Here is a 24,164-nt window from a genome sequence, read left to right on the forward strand (position 1 = left end):
ATCAGAGAAAAAAAGCTAATTGTTCATCAATTCCTTTGCAATTTAGGAGAAATAGGGTGAGAGAAGCTGTTTTATGAATGGTAAGGGCAGTGTCCCCGTTTTAGAATCAGCTCTTTTGTAGGTGAATCTCTCTGTTTTTTTGTAAGTCTCTCTCTCGCTCTCTTGCACTCTCTCTCTATTTTTCTCTCTATCTGTCGCTCTCTCTTCACCCTCTCTCTCTCTCTCTCTCTCTCTCTCTCTCTCTCTCTCTCTCTCTCTCTCTCTCTCTCTCTCTCTCTCTCTCAGTTGCTCTCTCTCTCGCTCTCTCTCTCTCTCTCTCTCTCTCTCTCTCTCTCTCTCTCTCTCTCTCTCTCGCTCTCTCTCTCTCTCTCTCTCTCTCTCTCTCTCTCTCTCTCTCTCTCTCTCTCTCTCTCTCTCTCTCTCTCTCTCTCTCTCTCGCTCTCTCTGCACTCTGAAGTCTATAGTCATAGACATTCTCTGCTGTCAGTGGCTCTGAAGTAATGTTTTCAGCTTGCACATAATTTCCCCAAGTGAGCCATATACAGCTCCTCCAGTCGCATCCTTCAAATACGATTAAATAACAGCAACTTTATAAAAAAATTCCTGCTTTAATGTGGATTTTAATAAATATTGTTTGTTGGCCATTTGAAATTGGATTAAAATTATATTGCGTTGGAAAACCCCAAAGCTAAAGATGTTAAGTAACAAATGTTGGGGTGGGGAGGGCGGGGGCTGAGTGACATGGACAGCTCTGCTCTCCTTTTGGTCACCGGCTATTTAATGACTCAGAATCTCCTCCCTTCAACAGAGAGGCCAGGTCTTCTTAGTTGTTATGGTTTGAGTTGATCGATGCTTAGCTCTGGATGCTGACACGCCATGTAGAGTGATCATACTGCATGAACTACACCAGATCAATACAGATTAACAGAAGGTCTCTTGAGTGACAGCTGGGTGGTTTCATAAATGGCTGCTCATCCCATCATGCCCTCTGAGAGCTTAGCCAATAGGGAGAGGCCCTGGAGTGATGATGCTGATTTCCCCCCTGGTATATAAACTTGAACAACCATGTAGACACTTCTGAGCAGTTGGAGCATTCCCAGCCTTGCCTCGGGTGTAGGGATTGCAAGGAGAAAGCAAAACTGCACGGCCTTATCACTGTGTAGTTTTGTTTTTAGGGGATATTTCGAGGTTCAACCGTTCTCTTCTTGGATTTTGTGGAATCTTCTTTGGATACGGAGACTGTTGCTTAAGTCACCTGGGCCTAGTCCCATCAATTGAAGGCATCCTTGTGGATACAAGTGAGTAGTTTTCCCCTTGTATCCATCTGATAGCTGCCTGCTTGTTCAAATTTATTATTTTTCAATCTGGTGGAGAGAAGGGACATAATTATTACACAGGGATGGGCCTTAATCAGGTTGGCACAAAAACTGGACTGGATGTCTTCAAGAAACTGTTATGAAACATTCCCTTTCCTTCATTTCTGTTTTCATATGAGGTATTTCAAGGTTCATTTCACTTTATGCCTGTAATTTGGTGACATGATTTCAGAAAGGCCAAGAATAGCCGCTGATAGCATGAGTGTGGCTTCTCGGCTGGGTGGCCATGTCTTTTTAAGGGAATCAGCAGCAGGGCTATCAGTTACACCTCCAGCTATGTGCCACATGGTGGCTGTCAATCAAGTCGGGGTGGGGGGAAAGAGTATTTTTGGCTACTGCCATATCTGTCCCTCAGATTCCAATCTGCAAATCTGCTTCTCATGGGCCTTTTCTGAGATTCTTGATTTAATTGGTAATTTCAGTTTAGTAACGATATTATGTTGAATGAATTTTGTGCTGGATGGTGTCAACCTCCGTACAATTTGTAAGATAACTATAGACTTCAGCTAATCAGACCAGTCCAGACCAAAATAAATCTCTTTCTGTTGGCCTGGCTTTGTTCGCCCTGTTCTGTTATACTGGTTCTGTTTGCCTGGTTCTGTTAGCTAGTTCTAAAGGATAGGTTGTATTGGGTTGGTTCCTTTGGCCCGGCTCTGGTCTGGTTATGTAGGCTAGCTCTAGGGTTTTGGTTCTAGTGGTCTGGTCCTGCTGGCTAACTCTAGACATGTTGCTCCTGTGGTCTGATTATATGGGTTTGGTTCTTGTTGTATGGTTCTGTTGCTTAGCTGTATTGGTTTGATTCTAGGAATCTCTTGAGGTTGGTGGGTAGAATGGGTAGGTGGTATTTGATGGACAAGAGTCTGTTGAGCTGGGTCTGAGTTGCACATCAAGGCTAATGACACTATTCCAGGATCTTCCCTGTTTGCTAACCACATGTGTTGGCTTGCTCACATGTTACAGCCATCTGCTATGTTAATCAGGTGTCAGGTTAACTTCAACTTTATCATTGTGCATTCGTATGCTGGTATTATTACTTCCAATTAATTGTTTTGTCCAGTTAAACTGCATTGTTCTGAATAGCACCTCCTTTTTGTAGATGTTCAAATGTTCAGAAAACAAACCCCAAACCAGATGCCGGTATGTTTAAAAGTGTTGAGGCCTGGGTATGTTAAAGGCTGTCATTGACGAATAACCAATTAATTAAAACTAATGACTGCAATATGCTGGAGCACTTATTATTCAAACTTAAATTGTGTTCAATAATTATCAATAAACACTAAATTGTGTTTTATCTTCAGATAACCTTTACTTCTGTTTTCTTTACTTCTGGCTATTAAATGAAAGTATTAAATCAAAGATGATGATCAATATGGCTGCCATATCTAAGTTGTAAACCTGATGTGATGTCATTATGTCTTAGAATATGCATTGGAGGATAACATGAATGCTGACATGTGCTGTGCTTCAAAGCTCAGGCCTCTTTCCATGTACAGGCTGACTGTTGACTATTAATAGATTCTGACTTGCTGTGGGAGACTAACCATGTCAGTCTCAAGTTATTCATTAATGGAAGTCTGTTTGTTAGCCTTCCATCAGACCCAAGTGTTGACTGTTGATTGGATGACTCAGGAGACTGCTTCTGATTCACTGGATCACAGTCTCAGCATAGAAGATTAACGCACAAATAGACAGGAAGTTAAAAACAACAGGCTCACTCTTTCCCATGAATGATTTGATTGACTCTGAGTCTACGGTGCAGAATACATAGAGCCTACAGGTCCATGGTGGCTGACTTTATAAAGTCTAGAGGTCCATGGTGGCTCAGTTTATACAGCCTACATGTCCATGGTGACTGACTTTATATGATCTACAAGTCCATGGTGACTGCGATATACAGCCCACAGGTCTTTGATTGACTTGACAGCCTACTGGTCCATGGTGGCTCAGTTTATAAATCAGACAGGTCCATGGTGGCACAGTTTATAAAGCCTACAGGTCCATGGTGTCTCAGTTTATAAAGCCTACAGGTCCATGGTGTCAGTTTATAAAGCCTACAGGTCCATGGTGTCTCAGTTTATAAAGCCTACAGGTCCATGGTGTCAGTTTATAAAACCTACAGGTCCATGGTGTCTCAGTTTAAAGCTTACAGGTCCATGGTGGTTCAGTTTATAAAGTCTACAGGTCCATGGTGGCTCAGTTTTTACAGCCTAAAGATCCATGTTGGACAGCAGGTGCAGACCAACAGAAGTGATGACTTGGGTCCTTCTGGTCTATATATACCCTGTTGCTTCCTCTCAGCTGCTCTCAGACATATCTGTCCTCCTCCTGTCTCTCTCTTCATAAAAGCAATGCTGATATGTTTCACAATTCTGGTTCAACCAATCCTTTAGGATGCGCTTCCATAACATTGCATAGCCCCAACCCTGGCTTTCATAAGAGCTAACCACATACTTATGATATAAAGTTTCATGACATCTAAAGGTCATATTCGACCAAAGTACACGGTCAAATAAGTAGTTGGTTTTGTTGCTCATCAAACTTTATAAATTCACTCATCTTTACCTTTACAAACATACTATCCTGTAAAATAAGCCTAGCATATTTTTAACCCAGAGACACTTTAAACACTTCAGTGGTAGCACACCAAAAAAAGTATAGCGTGTTTGCACACATTTAAATGTATTTTCTTGTAACATTATCTCTCTCTCTCTTTCTTTCTCTCTCTCACTTTCTCCCTCTCCCTCTCTCTCTGCAGGGTGCCGAGCAACATGTCGACACAGGCGCCAACATTCACACAGCCGCTGCAAAGCGTTGTGGCACTAGAGGGTAGTGCTGCAACGTTTGAGGCTCAAGTTACTGGTAAGAACAATCACTTCCTGTCCAATATATTCCTCAAATTAATCTTTAATCATTTTAAAATAAATTGAACCAAAATGGAGGATTACAGGATCCAAACACATAGGTCTACACTTATTCACTGTTCAAGGTTTAAGCATGGAATAGTTTAAATAATATTTCCCAATGCTACATAATCTACATAAGCTACATAATATTGATTATATAAATATATATGAAGTAGAGCTTTTGGTCTTCCATTTGTTTTAAATCTGTGCAAAAGGTCCCCTGTTTCCAGTTCTGCCAATCAGTTTTTCCATACGTAGTGCATCAGCCTGACTGAGATTTTTGCTGTTTGTAATGCCAACTGGTGAATAGTGCTAAGTGGTGGATCGTTCTAACTGGGAGATTGTGCTCATGGCGTCTGCTAACTGGTAGATAGTGCTAATTGCTCATGCTAACTGATGCCTAATGTCCACCAGGTTCCCCAGTTCCTGAGGTAAGCTGGTTTCGTGATGGCCAGGTCCTTTCTGCTGCCGCTCTTCCCGGCATTCAGATCTCGTTCAGCGATGGCCGCGCTGTTCTGAGGATCCCTGCAGTGACTGCCACACACAGTGGAAGATTTTCTGTGAGAGCCACCAATGGTGCAGGACAAGCCACTAGCACTGCTGAGCTCCTAGTTACAGGTGAGACATGACAAATGTACCACTTCTGAGCCCATAGTTACAGGTGAGACATGACCAACTAGCACTTCTGAGCTTATAGTTACAGGTAAGACATGAGCAGGTAGTACAGACAAGCTCCTAGTTACAGGTAAGCCATGAGCAGGTAGTACTGCTGAGCTACTAGTTACAGGGACGACATGAGCAGGTAGCACTGCTCAGCCCCTAGGTATAGGTGAGACATGAGCAGGTAGCACTGCTCAGGACATGACCAAGTTGCACTGCTGAGCTATTAGTTACAGGTGAGACATGAGCCGTCAGCACTTCTGAGATATAAGTTACAGGTTAGACATGAGCAGGTAGTACTGCTGACTGAGCTACTAGTTACAGGTGAGACATTCTTTCACCTGGTAGAATGGAACCGTTTCAACAGGAATTGACTTGAATCAAATATAGTCAAAACATACAATCAACATTTTAGCAGCTGCAATAAAGATATCATGAAGTCGTATATGTCGTCATTCAAAGTTAGTATTTTGTAGATGTGGTGAGTTGTAGTTGTTGGTCTTGGTTGAGGGCCCGCTACATGAACTTGGGTCTGGGCGGGGTGTTGTTAGGAGCTGCCTACTACGTTGCTTCCCTTAACGAGACCCTGAAGCTTGTTAAAAAGGAATTAATGAGGATCGTAATTCTCCCCACCATTCTTTGCTAGGATGTTAAAGTGTACAAGAGAAGGATAAAAACATGTCCAAGCACAGATTCATGTGCCCCGTGCAATTACTCCAGCGTTCTTTGACTTGTGCTATATTTCGGTTTTTCATCAGAATAAAACAAACTTAGACTTATTCAAATCTCTTCCTTTTGTTGACAGCTGAGACTGCGCCACCCAACTTTATTCAGAGACTTCAGAGTTTGACAGTAAGACAAGGAAGCCAAGTGAGACTGGATGTTCGTGTGACAGGAATCCCTACACCTGTGGTGAAGTTCTACAGGGAGGGAGCTGAGATACAGAGCTCCCCCGATTTTACGATTGTTCAAGAAGCAGACCTTTACAGTTTACTGATTGCTGAAGCCTTCCCAGAGGACTCTGGGACATACTCTGTGAATGCCGCGAACAGCAGCGGAAGATCTACCTCTACTGCTGAACTCCTGGTTCAAGGTATTGTTTCACTCCACACCTTTCTGATCACCTCACACTCACAGCAACATAGATACTTTTGATAAACAGCCATATTTCAATAAATGTCCATGGTATCTTCTTAAATTTGACATGTAAAACATTTCTAAAAGCTTGACATGTAATAAATGGCTGCGGTTTCCATATAAAAATGCTTGAATGGGTTTTGAATTTGTCCTTGTGTTCAGGTGAAGAGGCCGTGCCTGCGAAGAAAACCAAGACTGTGATTTCCACTTCTCAAATGTCTCAGAGCCGCCAGACCAGAGTGGAAAAGGTACTGCTGGACAAACTCGCTCTAAGTCTTAACCTAGCCCTAATGCTAACCCTAGTCCTAATGCTAACCCTAGCCCTTAGCCTAGCATTGATCACATCCCTAACACAAACCATTTTTGAGATACTAGAGTAGCATTCTTTTTGTACTGTCATGGAGGACAAACTATGGAATGGAAAAATGTAATAATCGAATAGCAGACTTTAATGCATGGTTGCTGAACAGCTGTGGGAGACAGTGTAGTGGGATAAACAGTGTGTTGGTGGGATAAACAGTATGTCTAGCCCTGCAGCGGGATAAACAGTGTGTCAGTTGGATAAACAGTATGTCTAGCCCTTGAGTGGGATGAACGGTGTGTCAGTGGATAAACACTATGTCTAGCCCTGTAGTGGGATGAACAGTGTGTCAGTGCGATAAACAGTGCGTTAGTAGGATAAACAGTTTGTCTAGCCCTGCAGTGAGACAAGCAGTGTGTCAGTTGGATAGCATGTGTGTCCTACCTTGCGCAGTTACAAACTCTGCTCTCCTGTGTTCAGCGGGCCGGGGCTGGTTTCCAGACCACCACCATGACTGAGATGCAGGTAGCAGGAGGCGGCATGACTCAACATTTAGCACACAAGACTCCCCCAAGGGTTCCTCCCAAACCCACCTCCAAGTCCCCCACCCCACCGTCTCTGGTGGCCAGGGTGGCCGGAGGTCGCCATCAGTCTCCCTCCCCGGTCCGACACGTGAAGGCCCCCACGCCCACACCTGGCAGGTAACATCTACACCCCTGATGCACTGGATGGGTTCGGCTATCTTCTTAATCAGAGTACAGTTTACAGTTTCACATGAACGAAAAGTCATGGTCTGTTTCATTAACTCTGTTACTCTTAAAATGTGAAATAATATAGTGAGGAGCTAATACTGCACCAATATTCACTGATCAATAAATGAAATAAGTACTGGTGCAGTGCTAACTTATGGTTATCTTATTATATACCTGCAAAGCCTAGTGCTGTGACAGGAATGAGCAGGTCTTCTCCAATCCCCAGGCCAATTTCTCCCTCCTCAAGAGTCTCGGTGTCCCCCATCAGGCCTGTCAAGTCCCCCCTCACCACCCGCAAACAGATGGCTTCAGGGGCCGACGTCCTGCCCCCCTGGAAGCAGGCCGGCTTCATGAGTGAGGCCAGCTACACCTCTATGACCTCCACCTCTACCCAGCTTAGAACCTCCTCCACTCAGATGCAGATGGAGCAGCACTGGGAACAACAAGTGATGGCTGTCAAAGAGGTAGGAGCCCTAGTGGTTGGAGGCAGACAAAACATGGCACTCGAGAGCTGGTTGTCTAACGTAACCTTATTCACCTCTTCCTAGAAAAGAGAGACCGACTGGGTCTCATGTCCCAATATCACTCTACATATCTTCTATCCCTATCTCTCTTCTCTTATTCAATGCCTCTTCCAAGACCATATCACACTGGCTTTGCCTCTTAGAATTTGCCTCTTAAAATGTGTAAATTAATCATCAATCAGCATTGTGTGAAATGGACCTCCCATTGAAGAATCCTGCATATTTGTAATAATGTCTCATCATCACCATCATCTTCATCTTCCTCCTCATCATCATAATTTAAATAATGCCACTTAACTGTAAATTGAGCCTCAACAGTTTACAGTAGAGCCTCAACAGTAATTACTAGCCTCAACAGTTTTCAGTAGAACCTCCACACGAGAGAGTAGAGCCTCAACAGTTTACAGTAAAGCCTCAACAGTACACAGTGGAGCATCAATCAAAGACAGGATTGTCTCAACAGTACACAGTAGAGCCTAAACAATAAAGCATCAACAGTAGAGACAAGGGGGCCTATGGAGACCTGGAGTGACGAGGTATTCAACAGTCTCTTCCCTCATGGTCTTCTACTATCTGTGGTATTTATGTCGAGCAGGTGTTTCTTTCTTATTGGCTTATCCTCCTCCATAATGTTCAGGTTGCTGTCTGAGTGAAGGTCGCCGCTTCAACTTGTTAAATCGCTCCGGTTCATCTGGCGATCTGAATTTATCAAGCTGATGATTTTGTAGCCATGGATACGCTGAGATATATGTTCTGTGTCTATCCAGCTGATGCTGATATTGCCATGGATACTATATCTATGTGCTGTATCCAACAAGCTGCTTGTTCTGTCTCCAGGGGGAGGGAGTTGGAAGAGTAGGGGCATTGGCCACCGTGATGGCTGCTGTTGACCTAGCTCGTGTTCGTCAGCCTGTGCATGTGGAGCAATCTGGAGCTGAAGAGGAGCCTGTAGCCCTACAGCTGCAGGCTGCTGCTCCACACGTTAGCCTTGATCTAAATGTGCCACTCTCCCAGGTTAGAAGGGGTCTTGGCAAACAGAAATGACAAACTATCAATTTGATTATATGCTATTCTCCATTATAATATCCACATGCCATGAATTTGAATAGAAGCTACTTCAAATGATTATAAATCAAGATCAAAGTCTTGTCATTTTTGCGTTGTTTTAAATTAAGAAATCATATAAATTATATACTGTTATATGGATAATGATAACTCTGTTGGTCACTCTAGATTCAAAGAACCACAGAAACCAGCAGCCAGGTGGAAGCTGGTCTTACCCCTTCCCCACTTCCAAAGTTCACAGTTTCTAAAGTTACTGTTCCTAAACATGACTCTAGCTATGAGGTAAGGACAGGCACCTCCAGGCAAGCAGTATAAACTAACCTAACCTAATACAGTTACCTGTAGAGGAAGTGTTTATTATCCTTTACCAGCCAGTCACCCAAAAATATTTACACATTAATGTGTGGGTAGGGTAGCAGTAGCATGTAGCTTCCTCTTTTCTAGTGCTCACTGCTTTCCTGAGATGCTGAATAGCTAACAGTAGAATAGAATGAACAACTCAAGTCAAGGATGACTTTCCTTTTCGTTGATAGTCTTAACCAAACTAACATAGTCGTCACCCAAAGGTCTTGGCTTCTAAACCTCAAGATATCTCAAAAGCTTTTCTCTGGTTGACGTTGGTAACACTGTTCTCCCCGGATCGGTCAGGTCTCGAGGGCAGGCTCTGCCATCTCCTCTCTGCAGAAAGACTTATCCTCCCACTCGACCACTAGAATGATCATCAAACCAGTCAAGTCTCCAAGTTCTTCTTGTAGGGTTGTGGAGACACGAGTGACCACAGAGCCCTCTCTGTTCAGAGATGTGGTGTACACAGGCAGCATGGAGGGGATGTATGAGGACTGGGAAGCCCTGGGGAAGGTTGGTAGTCCAGCGTACCAAAATCCTTGGGATTTCTGTCATAGACCAGTTCATACTGGCTTCCAAATCAGAAATCCCTCTTTCAGGAATAATGTTTTCTATGAGACCAGTAGCTACCGACACAATGTTAACTGTCTTCAACTCTTTCAGGAATGACAGCTCTTACTAGACCAGTAGCAATGACCATCTTCAAGTCATTCAGGAATAGCGTCTCCTACTAGCCCAGTAGCTATTACCATCTTCAAGTCTTTCAGGAATAGCATCTCCTACTAGCCCAGTAGCTATGACCATCTTCAAGTCTTTTAGGATTGACAGCTCTTACTAGACCAGTAGCTATGGCCATCTTCAAGTCTTTCAGGAATGACAGCTCCTACTAGACCAGTAGCTAAACACACACTGCTTACTATCTTCAACTCTTTCAGGTTATTCCTCCTTGTGCCTCATGCTGTTTTCTACTGCTCAATGTATTGATGTGTATGATTAACTGATAAATGTGGAGATAACGTGTTTATGAAGCGAAAGGTATAGCAAAGAGATGACCTATCACTGTCTTGCAGGAGACTGAGGGTGCTGCTGTACCCACTCCCACAGAGAGTGTCGTTCCACCCACGCTGCTGGCTGTAAGTCTTTCTCCTCATCACAAGACCGTTTTGTCATAGTTAAAGCATGGCGAAAATACAGCTGGTCTTCAACACTTTGATTCTGGATTCATATTTTCTCTCATAGGGCTTAAAGAACCTGACTGTTACAGAGGGCGAGTCTGTGTCTCTGGAGTGCCAGATCACTGCTAATCCCAGCCCGATCATCATGTGGTTCAGAGAGGACTACAAGATCGAGAGCTCCATTGACTTCCAGATCAGCTATGAGAATGGATTTGCACGTCTGGTGATCCGTGAAGCCTTTGCTGAAGACAGCGGCCGCTTTACCTGCACAGCAACCAGCGAGGCTGGGACAGTCAGCACGTCCTGCTATCTGCTCGTACAGGGTTAGCACCAATTAACACACATGCACAACATTTCCTGTTATCTATTGGTGCAGGGTGCCTCCCAACATAATAATATGTTCAATCCGAGGATTTTACCACTGCAGCAGATCTTTACGTAGTGAAAACATATCTTCATAAATCTTGAGAGACCTTTATCTATATTTCTCTGTGTTACCATCATCAGGTGTTCAAAACCTTTATATCAGTATTTTTTATAACAATCGGTGGACATTGCTTGTGAATACTGGCCCTAAACACAATTCTTCATTGAACCATTCACCAGTCTGTATCAGAGCATGGTGTATATCCATTATTATTGCTGATTATTTCAAGGTTTGGAACATTGTAGTAAATGTATTTTTCTTTTTAGTGTCAGAAGAGATTGAGAGCCGAGAGGAAATGGTTGCCATCTCCGAGCAATTGCACATTTCTCAGTGAGTAGAACAAACCAGTCCCAGTTGGTATGCAGATCACCAAGTTTGTAGTCATTGTGTGTAATAGTACCAGTACTTGATTGAGCAATATCTTTTACTAGAGTGACAGAGGTGTCAAGAGAGGAGACAATGTCCGAGATCAGCATAACTGAGTCTGATACCAGTGCTGCCATTGCACCATTCTTCATCAAGAAGCCCAGCGTCCAGAAGCTGGTGGAGGGAGGAAGCGTTGTGTTTGAATGCCAAGTCGGAGGAAGCCCTAAACCACATATTATCTGGAAGAAGAGTGGCTTGCCCCTCACTACCGGATACAGGTATATTCCAAAACATTTGACCTTTGTTACAATCTGCTGGATTATGAATTTATGCATCAATAATCTGCCCCATGTCTTTTTCAGATATAAAGTAGCCTACAAGAAGGAGACAGGAGAATGCAGATTGGAGATCTCCATGACCTTTGCTGATGATGCAGGAGAGTACTCTATTTTTGCCAAGAACCAGCTTGGAGAAGCCTCAGCTTCCGCCACTCTGATGGATGAAGGTTTGCCAACAATTTTATCTTCAACACAATCTAACAACACAAATGGGTCCAAATGCAGGAAAATAAATAATTCAAGTCAATTGTTTGGGAATGGTTGTCAACAAAAGTGTTTACAATGCGAGTGGTTTCAATGTGTTGTGTTGCACAGAGGAATATGAAGCCTTCATGAAGAAACTAGAAGCTACCTTTACCACTCAAGTGACCTCCATGGTGCTGGAACCCAGCGTGGGCGATGTTGCTCCTGGTGTTATGTCCTCTCAGAGGACCACCACCATTACATCCGGACAGGTCAGTCCTCTATCATCGGTCAGACGAATTGAAACCTGAGCTAAAGTAAGGTCCTTAAAGTAGTATTAAGCTCACATTAAGTCACACATGGTAGGAACATACGTTCTCAGTACACAGCTTGTGTATTGTGGCCTAATAGTAATAATGCATACTTACTATGCATATTCTTTTATAAATGTACAATCTACAGGAATTTCATCTTTCTGCGATTGAGCAGAGGATCATCCAGGAGATTGAGCTCAGGATCATGACAATTACCTATCAACACATTGTAACCGAGGATGGAGAACTAATGGTGACTGCAGCAGAATATGAGGCCTTGCAGCCAGGATTTGCCACACCAGTCAAAAACTACAGGATCATGGAGGGAATGGGAGTCACTTTCCACTGTAAAATGGAAGGAATCCCACTTCCCAAGGTAAGCAACTACGAAAATGCTAATTTTGATGAAGGCTCAATAAGAATATACCAGAATTCTTAGACCTTTTTTAACGTCAACAGATTGCATGGTACAAAGATGGCAACCGTCTTCAACATGGCGGCCGTTGTCAGATGGAGGTTCTCCAGGATGGCAGAGCCAGCCTTCGTCTGCCTGTGGTGCTTCCAGAGGATGAGGGCGTTTACACCGCCTTTGCCAGCAACATGAAGGGTAATGCTGTCAGCTCTGGGAAGCTGTATGTCGAACCCTCTGGAGCAGCAACTCCTCAGACATACAATCCCCAGCCAGCAATGCAGAGAATCAGGTATGTTACCAGAGAAGAGATGAATTGCAGTAAAGCTTCCTTTTTTTTGGATATGATGATACTTAGGAATTTCTTATATTTTCCAGGTCTACCTCTCCTCGTTCTATGAGTCGCTCCCCTGGCCGTTCTGCCAGCGGCTCTCCAGCTCGCAGGCTTGATGAGACGGATGAAGCTCAGCTGGAGAGACTCTACAAACCTGTCTTTGTCCTGAAGCCTTCCTCATGTAAATGCACTGAGGGGCAGACTGCCAGATTTGACCTGAAGGTTGTCGGAAGGCCGATGCCTGAAACATACTGGTTCCACAATGGTAAGCACAAAAAATTCCTTTTAACAATCAATTATTATCATGCAGGTCATGCGGCCCACTTTTGAACATTAACTTATCCTCTTCTACACAGGTCATCAAGTTGTGAGTGACTTCACCCACAAGATTGTTGTTAAAGAAGATGGAACACAGTCTCTGATAATTGTAACAGCCATGCCTCACGATTCTGGAGAATGGACAGTTGTTGCTCAGAATAGAGCTGGAAAATCCTCCATCTCCATCACTCTGACTGTCGATGGTAAGATTTCAGATAAATTACTGATTTAACATATTTTCATACAAACGTGAGAGACATGTGATGCAATGAATGTTCTTAAACATCCACAGCTAAAGAAAGCCTGATACGTCCCCAGTTCAGCGAAAAGCTGAAGAACATCAGTGTGAAACAGGGAACTCTGGTGGAGTTGGCTGTCAGGGCCATCGGAAACCCCATTCCTGACATTGTCTGGATGAAAAACAGTGATATTATTACTCCACACAAGCATCCTAACATCAGGTATGATTTATACCATGAGGTTTTTGTGATATTTTCTTTATGAGATAGTCCCTGATAGTGTCTGGTACACAGCTACAGCCAGTCCCTCTATCAACATTGGCTAATTCACCTTTGTTATTTTAATATTTCCCATGTAAGTCATCATCCACAGAATATTGGGCTTTTGAGATTAAACTCAAGACGGATCATATGAATATTTAAAAGAAAAACATAAAGTAATTGTATTTCAATATTGGTATTGGCTTCTTCAGGATCGAAGGAACTAGAGGAGATTCCAAATTCCAGATCCGTTCATCTGTTGGCTCTGACAGTGCCTGGTACACAGCTACAGCCATCAACAAGGCTGGAAGAGATACCACTCGCTGTAGGGTCAATGTTGAGGTAGAATTTGCTGAACCTGAACCAGAGAGGAAGCTGATTATAACCAAAGGAACCTACAAGTCAAAAGATATTGCTGCCCCTGAATTGGAGCCCCTTCATCAACGTTATGGCCAAGACCAATGGGAGGAGGGAGACCTTTTTGACAAAGAGAAGCAGCAGAAACCACAGTTCAAGAAGAAGCTGACTTCTGTCCGAATGAAGCGTTTTGGGCCAGCTCATTTTGAGTGCAGACTGACTCCTATTGGTGACCCCACTATGGTCGTTGAGTGGCTGCACGATGGCAAACCTCTTGATGCTGCCAATAGGCTGCGCATGGTCAATGAGTTTGGCTATTGCAGTCTGGACTATGAAGTTGCCTACCCTAGAGACAGCGGTGTTATTACCTGCAGAGCTACAAACAAGTTTGGTGTTGATCAAAATTCTGCCACCCTTGTGGTTAAGGATGAGAAAGGCCTTGTTGAAGAGTCCCAGCTCCCCGAGGGAATAAAGGGAGCACACAGAATTGATGAGATGGAGCGTATGGCTCATGAGGGAGGACCCACTGGTATAAGTGCTGATGATGAAACAGAAAAGTCAAAACCATGCATTGTTCTGGTTCCAGAACCAGCTGTAATTGTGGAAGGAGAAACTGCGAGATTCCGTTGCAGAGTGACTGGTTATCCAACACCAAAGGTAAACTGGTACCTTAATGGACAACTCATTCGCAAGAGTAAGAGATACAGACTGCGTTATGATGGCATTTACTACCTGGAGATAGTTGATGTCAAATCGTATGATTCGGGAGAGGTCAAGGTGGTTGCCGATAGCAACCTGGGCTCAGCTGAACACAAAGTGAAACTGGAGATCCAGCAGAAGGAAGACTTGAGAACACTTCTTCGTCGTTCAGATGGCAAAGTTCCAGAAGCTGTTTCTGAAGCAGGAAAAACACAATTCGAGCTTGTGAAGGTGGAGAAAACTGCAGAGGACTCTCAGCTGAAAGAAGTTGTTACACTGAAAAAGACCCAGAGAGTTGTCCATGAGAAATCCACAGAAGAAACAGAGGAACTGAGAGGCAAGTTTAAGCGCAGAACAGAGGAAGGATTCTATGAGTCAATCTCTGCTGTGGAGTTGAAGTCTCGCAGGAAGGATGAGTCTTATGAGGACCTACTGAAGAAGACAAAGGATGAACTGCTTCACCGTGCCAAGGCAAAAGAGGAGGCTGAGAAGTTAAAGGAAGAAGAACGTCGTAAAGTTACTGCTACCCCATTAAAACCAGAGAGGATTAAGCTCTCTGCAAGCATGGTAGCCCCGAAGATCATTGAGCGCATCACCAGCCAGACAGTTGCACAAGGTGATGAAGTTAAGTTCAGGGTAAGAGTTATCGGAAGACCAGAACCAGAATGTCAGTGGTTCAAGAATGGCGTTCAGCTGGAGAAGTCAGATCGGATTAACTGGTACTGGCCCGAGGACCAGGTTTGTGAGCTGGTGATCACAAATGTGACCCCAGAAGATTCGGCCAGTATCATGGTCAAAGCCATGAATTCTGCTGGGGAGACTTCTGGTCATGCTTTCCTGCTAGTGCAAGGTAAATTAACATTGACATCATGACAATATACCTGTATAACATTTATTTATAATTTACGCAATGTTTCAATGAATCATCCTCAATAATACTTCTTCCTATAGGAAAGCAAGTCCTCACCTTCACACAGAAACTTACAGAGGTCAATGCCAAGGAGAAGGACACCATGGCCACCTTCGAGTGTGAGACCAACGAGCCTTTCATTAAAGTGAAATGGATGAAGAACAACATGGATATCTTTTCTGGAGACAAATACAGGATGCACTCTGACAGAAAAGTCCACTTCCTGTCTGTGCTGATGATCTCTATGAAAGACGATGCAGATTACAGTTGTGTTGTTATCGAAGATGACGCAGTCATAACCACTTCCAGGCTAAGCGTTGAAGGTAACATTTCTGATATGTGATCTCATTATTTAGACAGACTTGAATGTATGTAGATAAAACATTTTCATCTCACGTATTTTCTCTCCTAAACTAAATATGGCATTAACAATTGATTGTATTAAATGATGCATAAATTAATGATTCTTCCAGGTGCTCCGTTGGAGATAGTGAAGAACCTTGACAGCACTGAGGTTCCTGAATCCTACTCTGGAGAGTTTGAGTGCATCGTGACCCGTGAAGATGCTGAGGGCACTTGGTATTTTGGAGACAAAGTGATCTCTAGTAGCAACAAATACATAATTTCCTCCCGCCGTGGAAGACACACTCTGTCAGTCAAGGAAGTCAAGAAAGAGGACCAGGGGAAATACACCTTCAAAGTGGAAGATTTCAAGTCAAGTGCATCTCTCAAGATGAAATGTGAGAAATATCATTGTTACATGAAAAAACTATTGTTATTGGTATTTGGGGTTTTGAATAACAAATTTGCTAATCCCAGTGTTCCAGATTAGAGCTGCGCACAGGTGCATGGTGTTTACAAATGTCTATGTCCTTGCAGTGCGACCTGTGACACTGATGCAGCCCCTGAGTGATCTGACAGTCTGTGAAGGAGACATTGCTCAGCTGGAGGTGAAGTTCTCCCAGGCGAACGTTGAAGGAACCTGGATGAAGAATGGCCAGGTCCTGTCATCCTCCAACCGTGTCCACATTGTTATCGACAAACAGATACACAAACTCCTGATAGAGGACACCATCAAAGATGACTTTGGAACATACTCCTTTATGATTCCTGCTCAGGAGATCTCAACCTCTGCAAAGCTGACCGTCCAGAGTAAGAGTCTTAACGTATAACATTTCTTCACAATTATCGGGGAATTATCCTGAGATGGAAAACACATTTAAAGTACATTTATAGGTGGCTAAATAATATCATATAATCATTGATGTTATCTTTGTGATCATAACACAATCATGTCCTCTGTGGTTTAGCTATCGGAGTCTTGATCACGCTGAAGGATATCAGTACTATTGAGGGAACCAAGGCTGTTCTGGAGACAAAGATCTCAGTTCAGGACATCACCGCTGTCAAATGGTACCAAAATGATGAACTGCTGATAGCCAGTGAGCGAGTTCAGATGGTCTCCAAGGGGGCCAAGCAGCGTCTGGTCTTCAACAGGACCTTTGCCTCCGATGAGGGACAGTACAAACTGGTGGTGGGAAAGGTTGACACCAGCTGTAGACTGTCTGTACAGGGTAATCTGTTCAATTAATTCCATCATTGTTTTTGAAAAAAATAAAATAAAAGTAAATCTGTCAGTGTGAACGTCAAATTAAACACAAATTTTTCCTCACAGAGGTCACGATTGTTAGCCCAATGAAGGACAAGGTGTGCTCAGAATCTGAAAATGTCACCTATGAAGTTGAAGTCTCACACCCTGGCATAGATGCTTTTTGGACCTTCAATGGTCAGCCCCTCAAAGCCGGACCGAAGTACAAGATGGTGTCCAAGAAGAAGAGCCACTCTCTCACTGTGCTGAATGCCATGAAGGATGAAGAAGGGGAATATATGTTTGGTGCTGGAGAAAAGTCCTGCTCTGCCACACTTACTGTTTCAGGTATATTATTTTATATAATAATGGAGTCGTTGGAAACCTGGATGAACCTCAGACACAAGAATTGTTCTAGTTGACCTCAGTACAGAATTTTGTGTTTTCAAGCCTGATATGAAACAAAGTCTGTGGTTTCTAACCCTAACCCTTTGTTACATTTTCTTTATTGTTAAAACAACTGCACTTATTTTCCCATACTAGGTGGAGCTATCAGGAGGCCCCTCTTTGACTTGGTGGTTGCCGACTCCCAGACTGTTGAGCTGGAGTGTGAGGTGGCCAATGCCTCTGTCGAGGGGAAGTGGCTAAAGGACGGCCAACAGTTGGACTACAGCGACAACGTTGTGAGTGAGGTGAATGGCGCAGTAAGACGCCTGGTGATCATCATTAGTAAAGCTTCAGACATTGGAGAATACACCTACCAGGTGGCCAACTCCAAGACCACAGCCAGTCTGAAAGTCGAAGGTTTGTCCTCACACAAGTTACATAGACATTGAAAAAGAAAAAACATAAAACAGAACTTCAATTTCGAAAAACTTAAATAATTGTTGGGCTTAACTTGGTCTTTACATTTGCAGCTGTGAAGGTCAAGAAGACCTTGAAGAATCTCAATGTGGTTGAGACCAAGGATGCGGTATTCAGTCTTGAGCTGACCCATGAGAATGTGAGAGGATCTCAGTGGATCAAGAATGGTTTTGAAATCCTCCCTAGTGATAAATATGAAATCTCTGTTGTGGGTACAGTCCACACACTGACAATCAAGAACTGCAACACCCAGGACGAGTCTGTTTATGCTTTCAAATTGGGGAAACTGTCTGCCAACGCTAGACTCAATGTCGAAAGTAAGTGCCTGCATTAACGTTTTTGTGGAAAGCTGGACCTGAGTGCCAATGTCTTTAAAAATCAATGGTCAATGTTCTTGCAGCGATCAAGATCCTGAAAAAGCTGAAGGATGTGACCTCCCTGCTGGGAGCGATGGTAACCTTTGAATTGGGGCTGTCAGAGGATGACATCCCTGTGCGATGGATGTTAAATAACGTGCCGCTGGAAGCCAACAAGCAATTTAGTATGCTCTCAGAGAAGAAGAGTCATAAGTTGATCATCCAGGAAGTGGACTCCAGTAAGAAAGGAGAATACACTGCTTATGCAGGCCACCTGCATTCCAGTGCTCACCTCATTGTGGAGGGTAAGGGTCAAATAATTGTTTAGCCAGAGACTACCTCAAAGGATTATTTGGTTTGGATCACTTCCTGTTGCATACTATGCACACAACACGGTGTGTTTACCATGAAATCAACTCAACCAATCCAAATCAGTCTTCTCCAAATAATAAAGCATTTTTTCCATTCAGCTCTCAGTGTGACCAAGCCCTTGAAGAATGTGGAGGTACCAGAGACCCATGTGGCCACTTTGGAGTGTGAAGTTTCCCATTTTAATGTCCACTCTACTTGGCTGAGGAATGGTGTGGAGATGGAGATGAGTGAGAAGTTCAGTATTGTGGTCCAGAGCAAACTTCACCAGCTCAAGATCATGAACACGACCACTGAGGACTCTGCAGAGTACAGCTTTGTCTGTGGAAATGACAGAGTCTCTGCGACTGTTACTATTCTTCGTGAGTATCCACTACACTAAACATTAGTTATTTAGTTTGCAAGCATTTTATAGGAATATACCATTTGCCATGAAGCAGCTCTGGAAGCCATGCGTGTAAAAGAAGGTACACATTAAAAATTGACATGTGACATTGTGTTTTCAGCAATCATTATCACCAGGATGATACAAGATGTGAATGCTCAGGAGAAGGAAACTGTGACCTTTGAGCTTGATGTTAACTATGAGGGAATCATCTATAAATGGCTGAAGAATGGTGCAGAGATACGCTCCACAGAAAGGAGCCAGATTCGCTGCAAACAGCTAACACACTCTCTTACCATCAAAAACGTCCACTTTGGAGACAGCGCAGAGTACACGTTCATGGCTGGTTCTGCCCTTACTTCCGCTAAAGTCTTTGTTGAAGGTAAACTGACTTGAGACAATATGAGATTTTTATCCATAAATGGATCTTTGAGTGAACCTGTATCTGGTATTATTTCATTGTCATCATCCAGTTAGCATGTTCTCTTCCTTTATCTGAAACAGCCCGTGTGGTAGAATTCACCAAACACTTGAAAGATTTGAAGATCACGGAAAAGAAGAGGGCAACTTTTGAGTGTGAGGTGTCTGAGCCTAACATCCAGGTCATGTGGATGAAGGATGGTCAGGAGTTGGAGATGTCTGGAAGGTAGTTATTAACCTCAAAACTGCATAGTGTTTCTCTGATAGAACCCTAAATAAGCATTAAGAGAATGTGACGGGGTTCATTTCAGACTGAAGATGACGTCAGAGAAGTTCTTGCATCGCCTGATCCTGCCATCGGTGCGTCTGTCGGACTCTGGGGAGTTCACTGTGGTCGCCGGGGCCAGCATGTCCAAGGGTCATCTGACGGTGGAAGGACGGGACGTTAAGATCTCTGAGCCAGCAAACCGAACAATCACCGTGAGTTATTTGCTAAGCAAAGTTATCCAAGGTCACAGTTATTATGAATGCCATTTTACATGTTATCAATGGAATCATTATTAATTTTATTAAGGTTGTGGAGAAACAAAGAGCCACCTTTGAGTTTGAGGTGAATGAGGATGAAGTAGAGGGCCGCTGGCTGAAGAATGGAATTGAGATCCAGTTCACAGTTGAGAAGAGGTTTAACTACGTGAGCATCAAGAAGAAGCACCGTCTCACCATCTCTGAAACCTACAGAAGTGATGCTGGCGAATATACCTTCATCGCTGGCAAAAACAGGAGCACAATGAACCTCCTTGTCAAAAGTAAGAACTAGTTCAGTTTCCCTCCATTTTCATCATGGAGACAAATATTGGACTTAGATGATTTCAACAGTGGCTGCATTTCTCTACCTCTCTAGTCCCAGAGCCCCCTCAGATCGTCAAGCACATGGAGCCCCAGTCGGTGGAAGCTGGAAAACCAGCTCGCTTCACGGTCGCAGTGACTGGTGTTCCCCAGCCACAGGTCTCCTGGTACAAGAACTCCCAGGCTTTGTCTTCTGGCTTCAAGTGCAAGTTCCTTTGTGAAGGAAACGACCACACTCTGCTGCTGATCGAGGTGTTCCCAGAGGATGCAGCTGTGTACAACTGTGAAGCCAAGAATGACTACGGAGAGGCAACTACCTCAGCTGCTCTTAATGTGGAAGGTTGTCACACTATTATTATTAAGTGTTATTGTTCAATGAAATGAAAACAATAATGATTGAAGAAACAACTATCAATATGCATGGTTACACAAATGGGATGTTTGTCCTAATTCTACAGATCGAAAATTTTACTGGTAGAAGTGGTTTTCTTGTAGACGTTACAGGGATGGACTCTTGACTGAAATGTGGTATTGTCTTGTAGTTCCTGAGGTGGTATCGCCAGAGTCTGGGCCTCAGATGTCAGCTCCTGTGATCTCCAGACCACTGAAGGACCTACTGGTGTTCCAGGGTAGACCTGCTCAACTCCAGTGCACTGTCTCTGGAGAAGGTACTGCAGATATTATTTACTTCTTCTGAAAAAGTTACAGCCGAAAGAACATAATCATGGCAAGCATTTGGATTTGTGGTTATTTCTGCTCCGCTCACTCCACAAGAGCAGTTTCACATTATAGCATGTTAATATTAGCCTATGAGAATGTAGAGGGATCAGTTTGCTCTGGGTATTTGGTCTCAATGAGTTAAAGTCAACCCTGTCCTTACAGACTTGCAGGTGGTGTGGTATTGTAATGGGAAAGAGATCAAGGACTCAGACATCTACCGGATGACTCGGTCCGGGGAGACCTGCCAGCTAGATGTGTCTGGGGTGCAATCAGCCCAGCAGGGAGAGTACATGTGCACCGCCAGAAACACAGCAGGAAGGGTGTCATGCAGTGCGAAGCTGAGCCTAGATGGTACGTTTGAACTCAGAGAACAACATTAGCAGATAACCGCCTGATTGCTGTTGGAGCTCAGACCCTGCATGCGCTTTATTTATCAAATTCAGAATCCCCATGTGATAGAGGTTTTCAAAACCTACATATTGTATGTGATAGAGGCTTTATTTAGTACACATTGTATGTGATATGGCTACATCTTTTAACATATGTATATATATGAAGTAATCTCCCTAGATAATCCTACTTTATTTTGAGACTCATTTATTCTGCCAAAACAGAATCTATTGGCTAAAATTCTATCTTAATGGAGCCAATAGAAGCCTTAGGATACGTGGCTCGGTTTCTCAGTTTGTTTGTCCAGCATGCCAGGAAGATATGAGTACTAGAACTAGAATAGTATATGTTAGTTCTGGTGCCAGCTCTGTCTTTATGTATAGTATATTTAAGTATACTATACATAATAATAATAATAATAATAATAATAATAATAATAATAATAGTATATACACTATACACTATGGTGTATATACTATTTATGAGGGTTTCTTAAACTTTGGGTCAAGACCCACCATAAAACACAGTTGAAGTTCTGACAAAATGTAAAAGTCTTTTGGGTCCCGAGATGAAAGGTTTAAGAAGCCCTGCTCTATACTATGATTATAAAGTCAATCTAATGTCTGATTGGAAGTTGACTTTGTAACCTGAAGCACGCTGAACAACAGAAGCAGCCAACCATGTTTGATGTTTGTCTCACGGAAATCACACTTTTCTTAATGCGTGTCTTGCATGATACACTTTCTTTCCAGCATAAAACACACTTTAACAATAAGAGATTAGTAAAGAATGAATCTTTTTCAGCGGAATGCATCACTGACTTGCACATGGAAACTTTGGAACTTTGTTTTCTGGTTCTGTACACACAAATAATTCATAGGTGTTGTCCTGTCAAAGCTTGCATGGAAAACAGCCACTGAGCCACCCTATCAATGATCAGAACTCAAACCGCCTTTCAAAGCACCACAAACCGCAACCTGCCAGGCTTTGATGCAGTAACCTGAAGAAGTCCCCAATGATGTTTTGACCTAATCCCTCTACTCTTTCTTGTTGCCCAGATGAAAAGGCACAAGCCTTAGCTAGCTCTGAGTGTGAAACAGTGGTCATTCAGAGAGAGCATGTTCAGTCAGAGAGCTCCCACAGTGTGGAGATGGTGTCGGAGATGTCCTCCATGTCTACCACGATCTTATCCTCTTGGAGGAGTGTTGATGTTCAGAGCTTCTTGTCTGAGGGTCTCCCAGCCGCCCCCAAACTGCTCCTAGAGATGACCGATGTCCAGGTAAAAAGTGGTGAGATGGCTACGTTTAGCTGTTCCTTCGATGGGCAGCCCTTCACTTGCATCGTGTGGGACCATAATGGCCATGGCCTGGGGGAGACGGAGAGGAGGAGGAGCTCTGAGAGAGGAGGGCTTCTGTCCCTGATCATCCAGAGTGTTAGCCTTGGAGACCAGGGAGAATATCGCTGTACGGTCAGCAACACACATGGCCACAACAGTAACTCTGCCCAGCTCATTGTGGAAGGTGGTTACTCTCTATTGTCCTTCATCTCATCTTTCCATCCGCTCTGCTCACGATACTGCTTTGTCCTTTAAGATGACCTTTAATCTTAGCGCACAATCTCTTAAGATATGATGAAATAACACTGCTAGTTTATAACATTTTCTACCATTAGTTTGTCAATTTGTAGTTTCACGCCTCCTGTTACCAGCTAACATCATCCATCCATCCTACTTACCCCTTTAGTTTTTACATCTTCAATTAATTCTATTTTTTGCCCTTTGATCCCTAATCCCTCTCCCTAACTTTATTTTCAACCAGCAAAAGAAGCGATTATCAAAGCAGAAAATTCCACCCCAAGCGATTGTGTTCGTAAAGTGTCCCAGACAGACAGGGACACTCCTGGGCTCTCTGTTCGGGAAAAAACGCTAGAGGAACTGGTTTCTGCAGAACTCCCTGGTTGGGACAAGCCACTGGAGGAACTGGCTCCTCAGTCTTTCCCAAGAACTCACAACCTCCTTAGCCTTCTTTACTTCCCTGATGTGGTGCCAGGAGAAGCCGTATCCAGCCAGCGTGAGCTGTTCCTCAAACTAAGCCCTGATATGCTCCTCAAAAACAGAGAGCTTGCTCTTTGCTGTGTCTTCGAGGGGGCTCCCACCTCCTTTGTTCTTTGGCTTCACAACCGGTTAAATTTCAACAACTCTCTGTCATGCCTAGACTTTAAGAATTTTGGGTCTGGACAAGGGAATGGTTCTCTTTTCCAAAATGCCAGCTCAGCCCTGGACGCTGAGGGCCACAGAGTAATGAAAGGTTTGCATCTGCATGCTTTCTGCTCAGCACTGGTCAATGCTTCCACCTCCACTGAACCAGAGCCTCAAGAGAAACACACAATAAAACAGCACAACACAGCACAATAGGATTCCCTCCACAGCCCCACACCGTAAACAATACAGGATCACTCGACAAAACTAATTAACACCAGACCGTACCATGCAACAAGAAGACAGATCTCAATCAATTGGTCTATTTGGAACATAATAATATTTTTTATTCCAGAGAGAGAGAGAGAGAGAGAGAGAGAGAGAGAGAGAGAGATTTACACCACCCTCTTTAATGCCCTCGACTGCCATCGACTGTCCAAAAGCATGTGACAAAGTCAACTAGAGGATAAGGATGCATGATCACTGATCCTAACAGTCATGCATCTCTTGTAAAGTTTGGGGACACTTAGATTAATTTATCTTTGTATAATTTCAGTTCCTGCAGCGGCGGTGGGAACTATAATGGAGCAGAAGGAGGAAATTAAAGGTAAATATCATTATATTTGATACCTAATG

General features: G+C 43.5%; 1 protein-coding gene across 1 annotated transcript in view; it reads left to right on the forward strand.

The window, feature by feature from the left end:
• Window positions 1-1,092: 1,092 nt before the first annotated feature.
• The window catches only part of ttn.1 (titin, tandem duplicate 1), a 207,583-nt gene continuing 184,511 nt past the window's right edge, over window positions 1,093-24,164 (forward strand). The window contains 36 exon segments of the mRNA XM_030380517.1: window positions 1,093-1,298; window positions 4,132-4,235; window positions 4,694-4,897; window positions 5,745-6,032; window positions 6,239-6,324; window positions 6,858-7,078; window positions 7,356-7,593; window positions 10,134-10,196; window positions 10,303-10,561; window positions 10,932-10,995; window positions 11,097-11,309; window positions 11,394-11,536; window positions 11,685-11,824; window positions 12,015-12,242; window positions 12,326-12,567; window positions 12,654-12,874; window positions 12,966-13,130; window positions 13,220-13,388; window positions 13,640-15,333; window positions 15,435-15,716; window positions 15,867-16,133; window positions 16,273-16,545; window positions 16,704-16,967; window positions 17,069-17,329; window positions 17,525-17,785; window positions 17,899-18,162; window positions 18,246-18,506; window positions 18,672-18,932; window positions 19,077-19,337; window positions 19,460-19,601; window positions 19,687-19,855; window positions 19,950-20,181; window positions 20,277-20,561; window positions 20,764-20,889; window positions 21,104-21,292; window positions 24,085-24,135. Of these exon segments, the coding sequence (XP_030236377.1) occupies window positions 4,145-4,235; window positions 4,694-4,897; window positions 5,745-6,032; window positions 6,239-6,324; window positions 6,858-7,078; window positions 7,356-7,593; window positions 10,134-10,196; window positions 10,303-10,561; window positions 10,932-10,995; window positions 11,097-11,309; window positions 11,394-11,536; window positions 11,685-11,824; window positions 12,015-12,242; window positions 12,326-12,567; window positions 12,654-12,874; window positions 12,966-13,130; window positions 13,220-13,388; window positions 13,640-15,333; window positions 15,435-15,716; window positions 15,867-16,133; window positions 16,273-16,545; window positions 16,704-16,967; window positions 17,069-17,329; window positions 17,525-17,785; window positions 17,899-18,162; window positions 18,246-18,506; window positions 18,672-18,932; window positions 19,077-19,337; window positions 19,460-19,601; window positions 19,687-19,855; window positions 19,950-20,181; window positions 20,277-20,561; window positions 20,764-20,889; window positions 21,104-21,292; window positions 24,085-24,135 (8,578 nt within the window). The 5' untranslated portion in view covers window positions 1,093-1,298; window positions 4,132-4,144.

This window comes from Gadus morhua, chromosome 16 (assembly GCF_902167405.1).
Source record: "Gadus morhua chromosome 16, gadMor3.0, whole genome shotgun sequence".
In the NCBI taxonomy this organism is placed as follows: Eukaryota; Metazoa; Chordata; class Actinopteri; order Gadiformes; family Gadidae; genus Gadus; species Gadus morhua.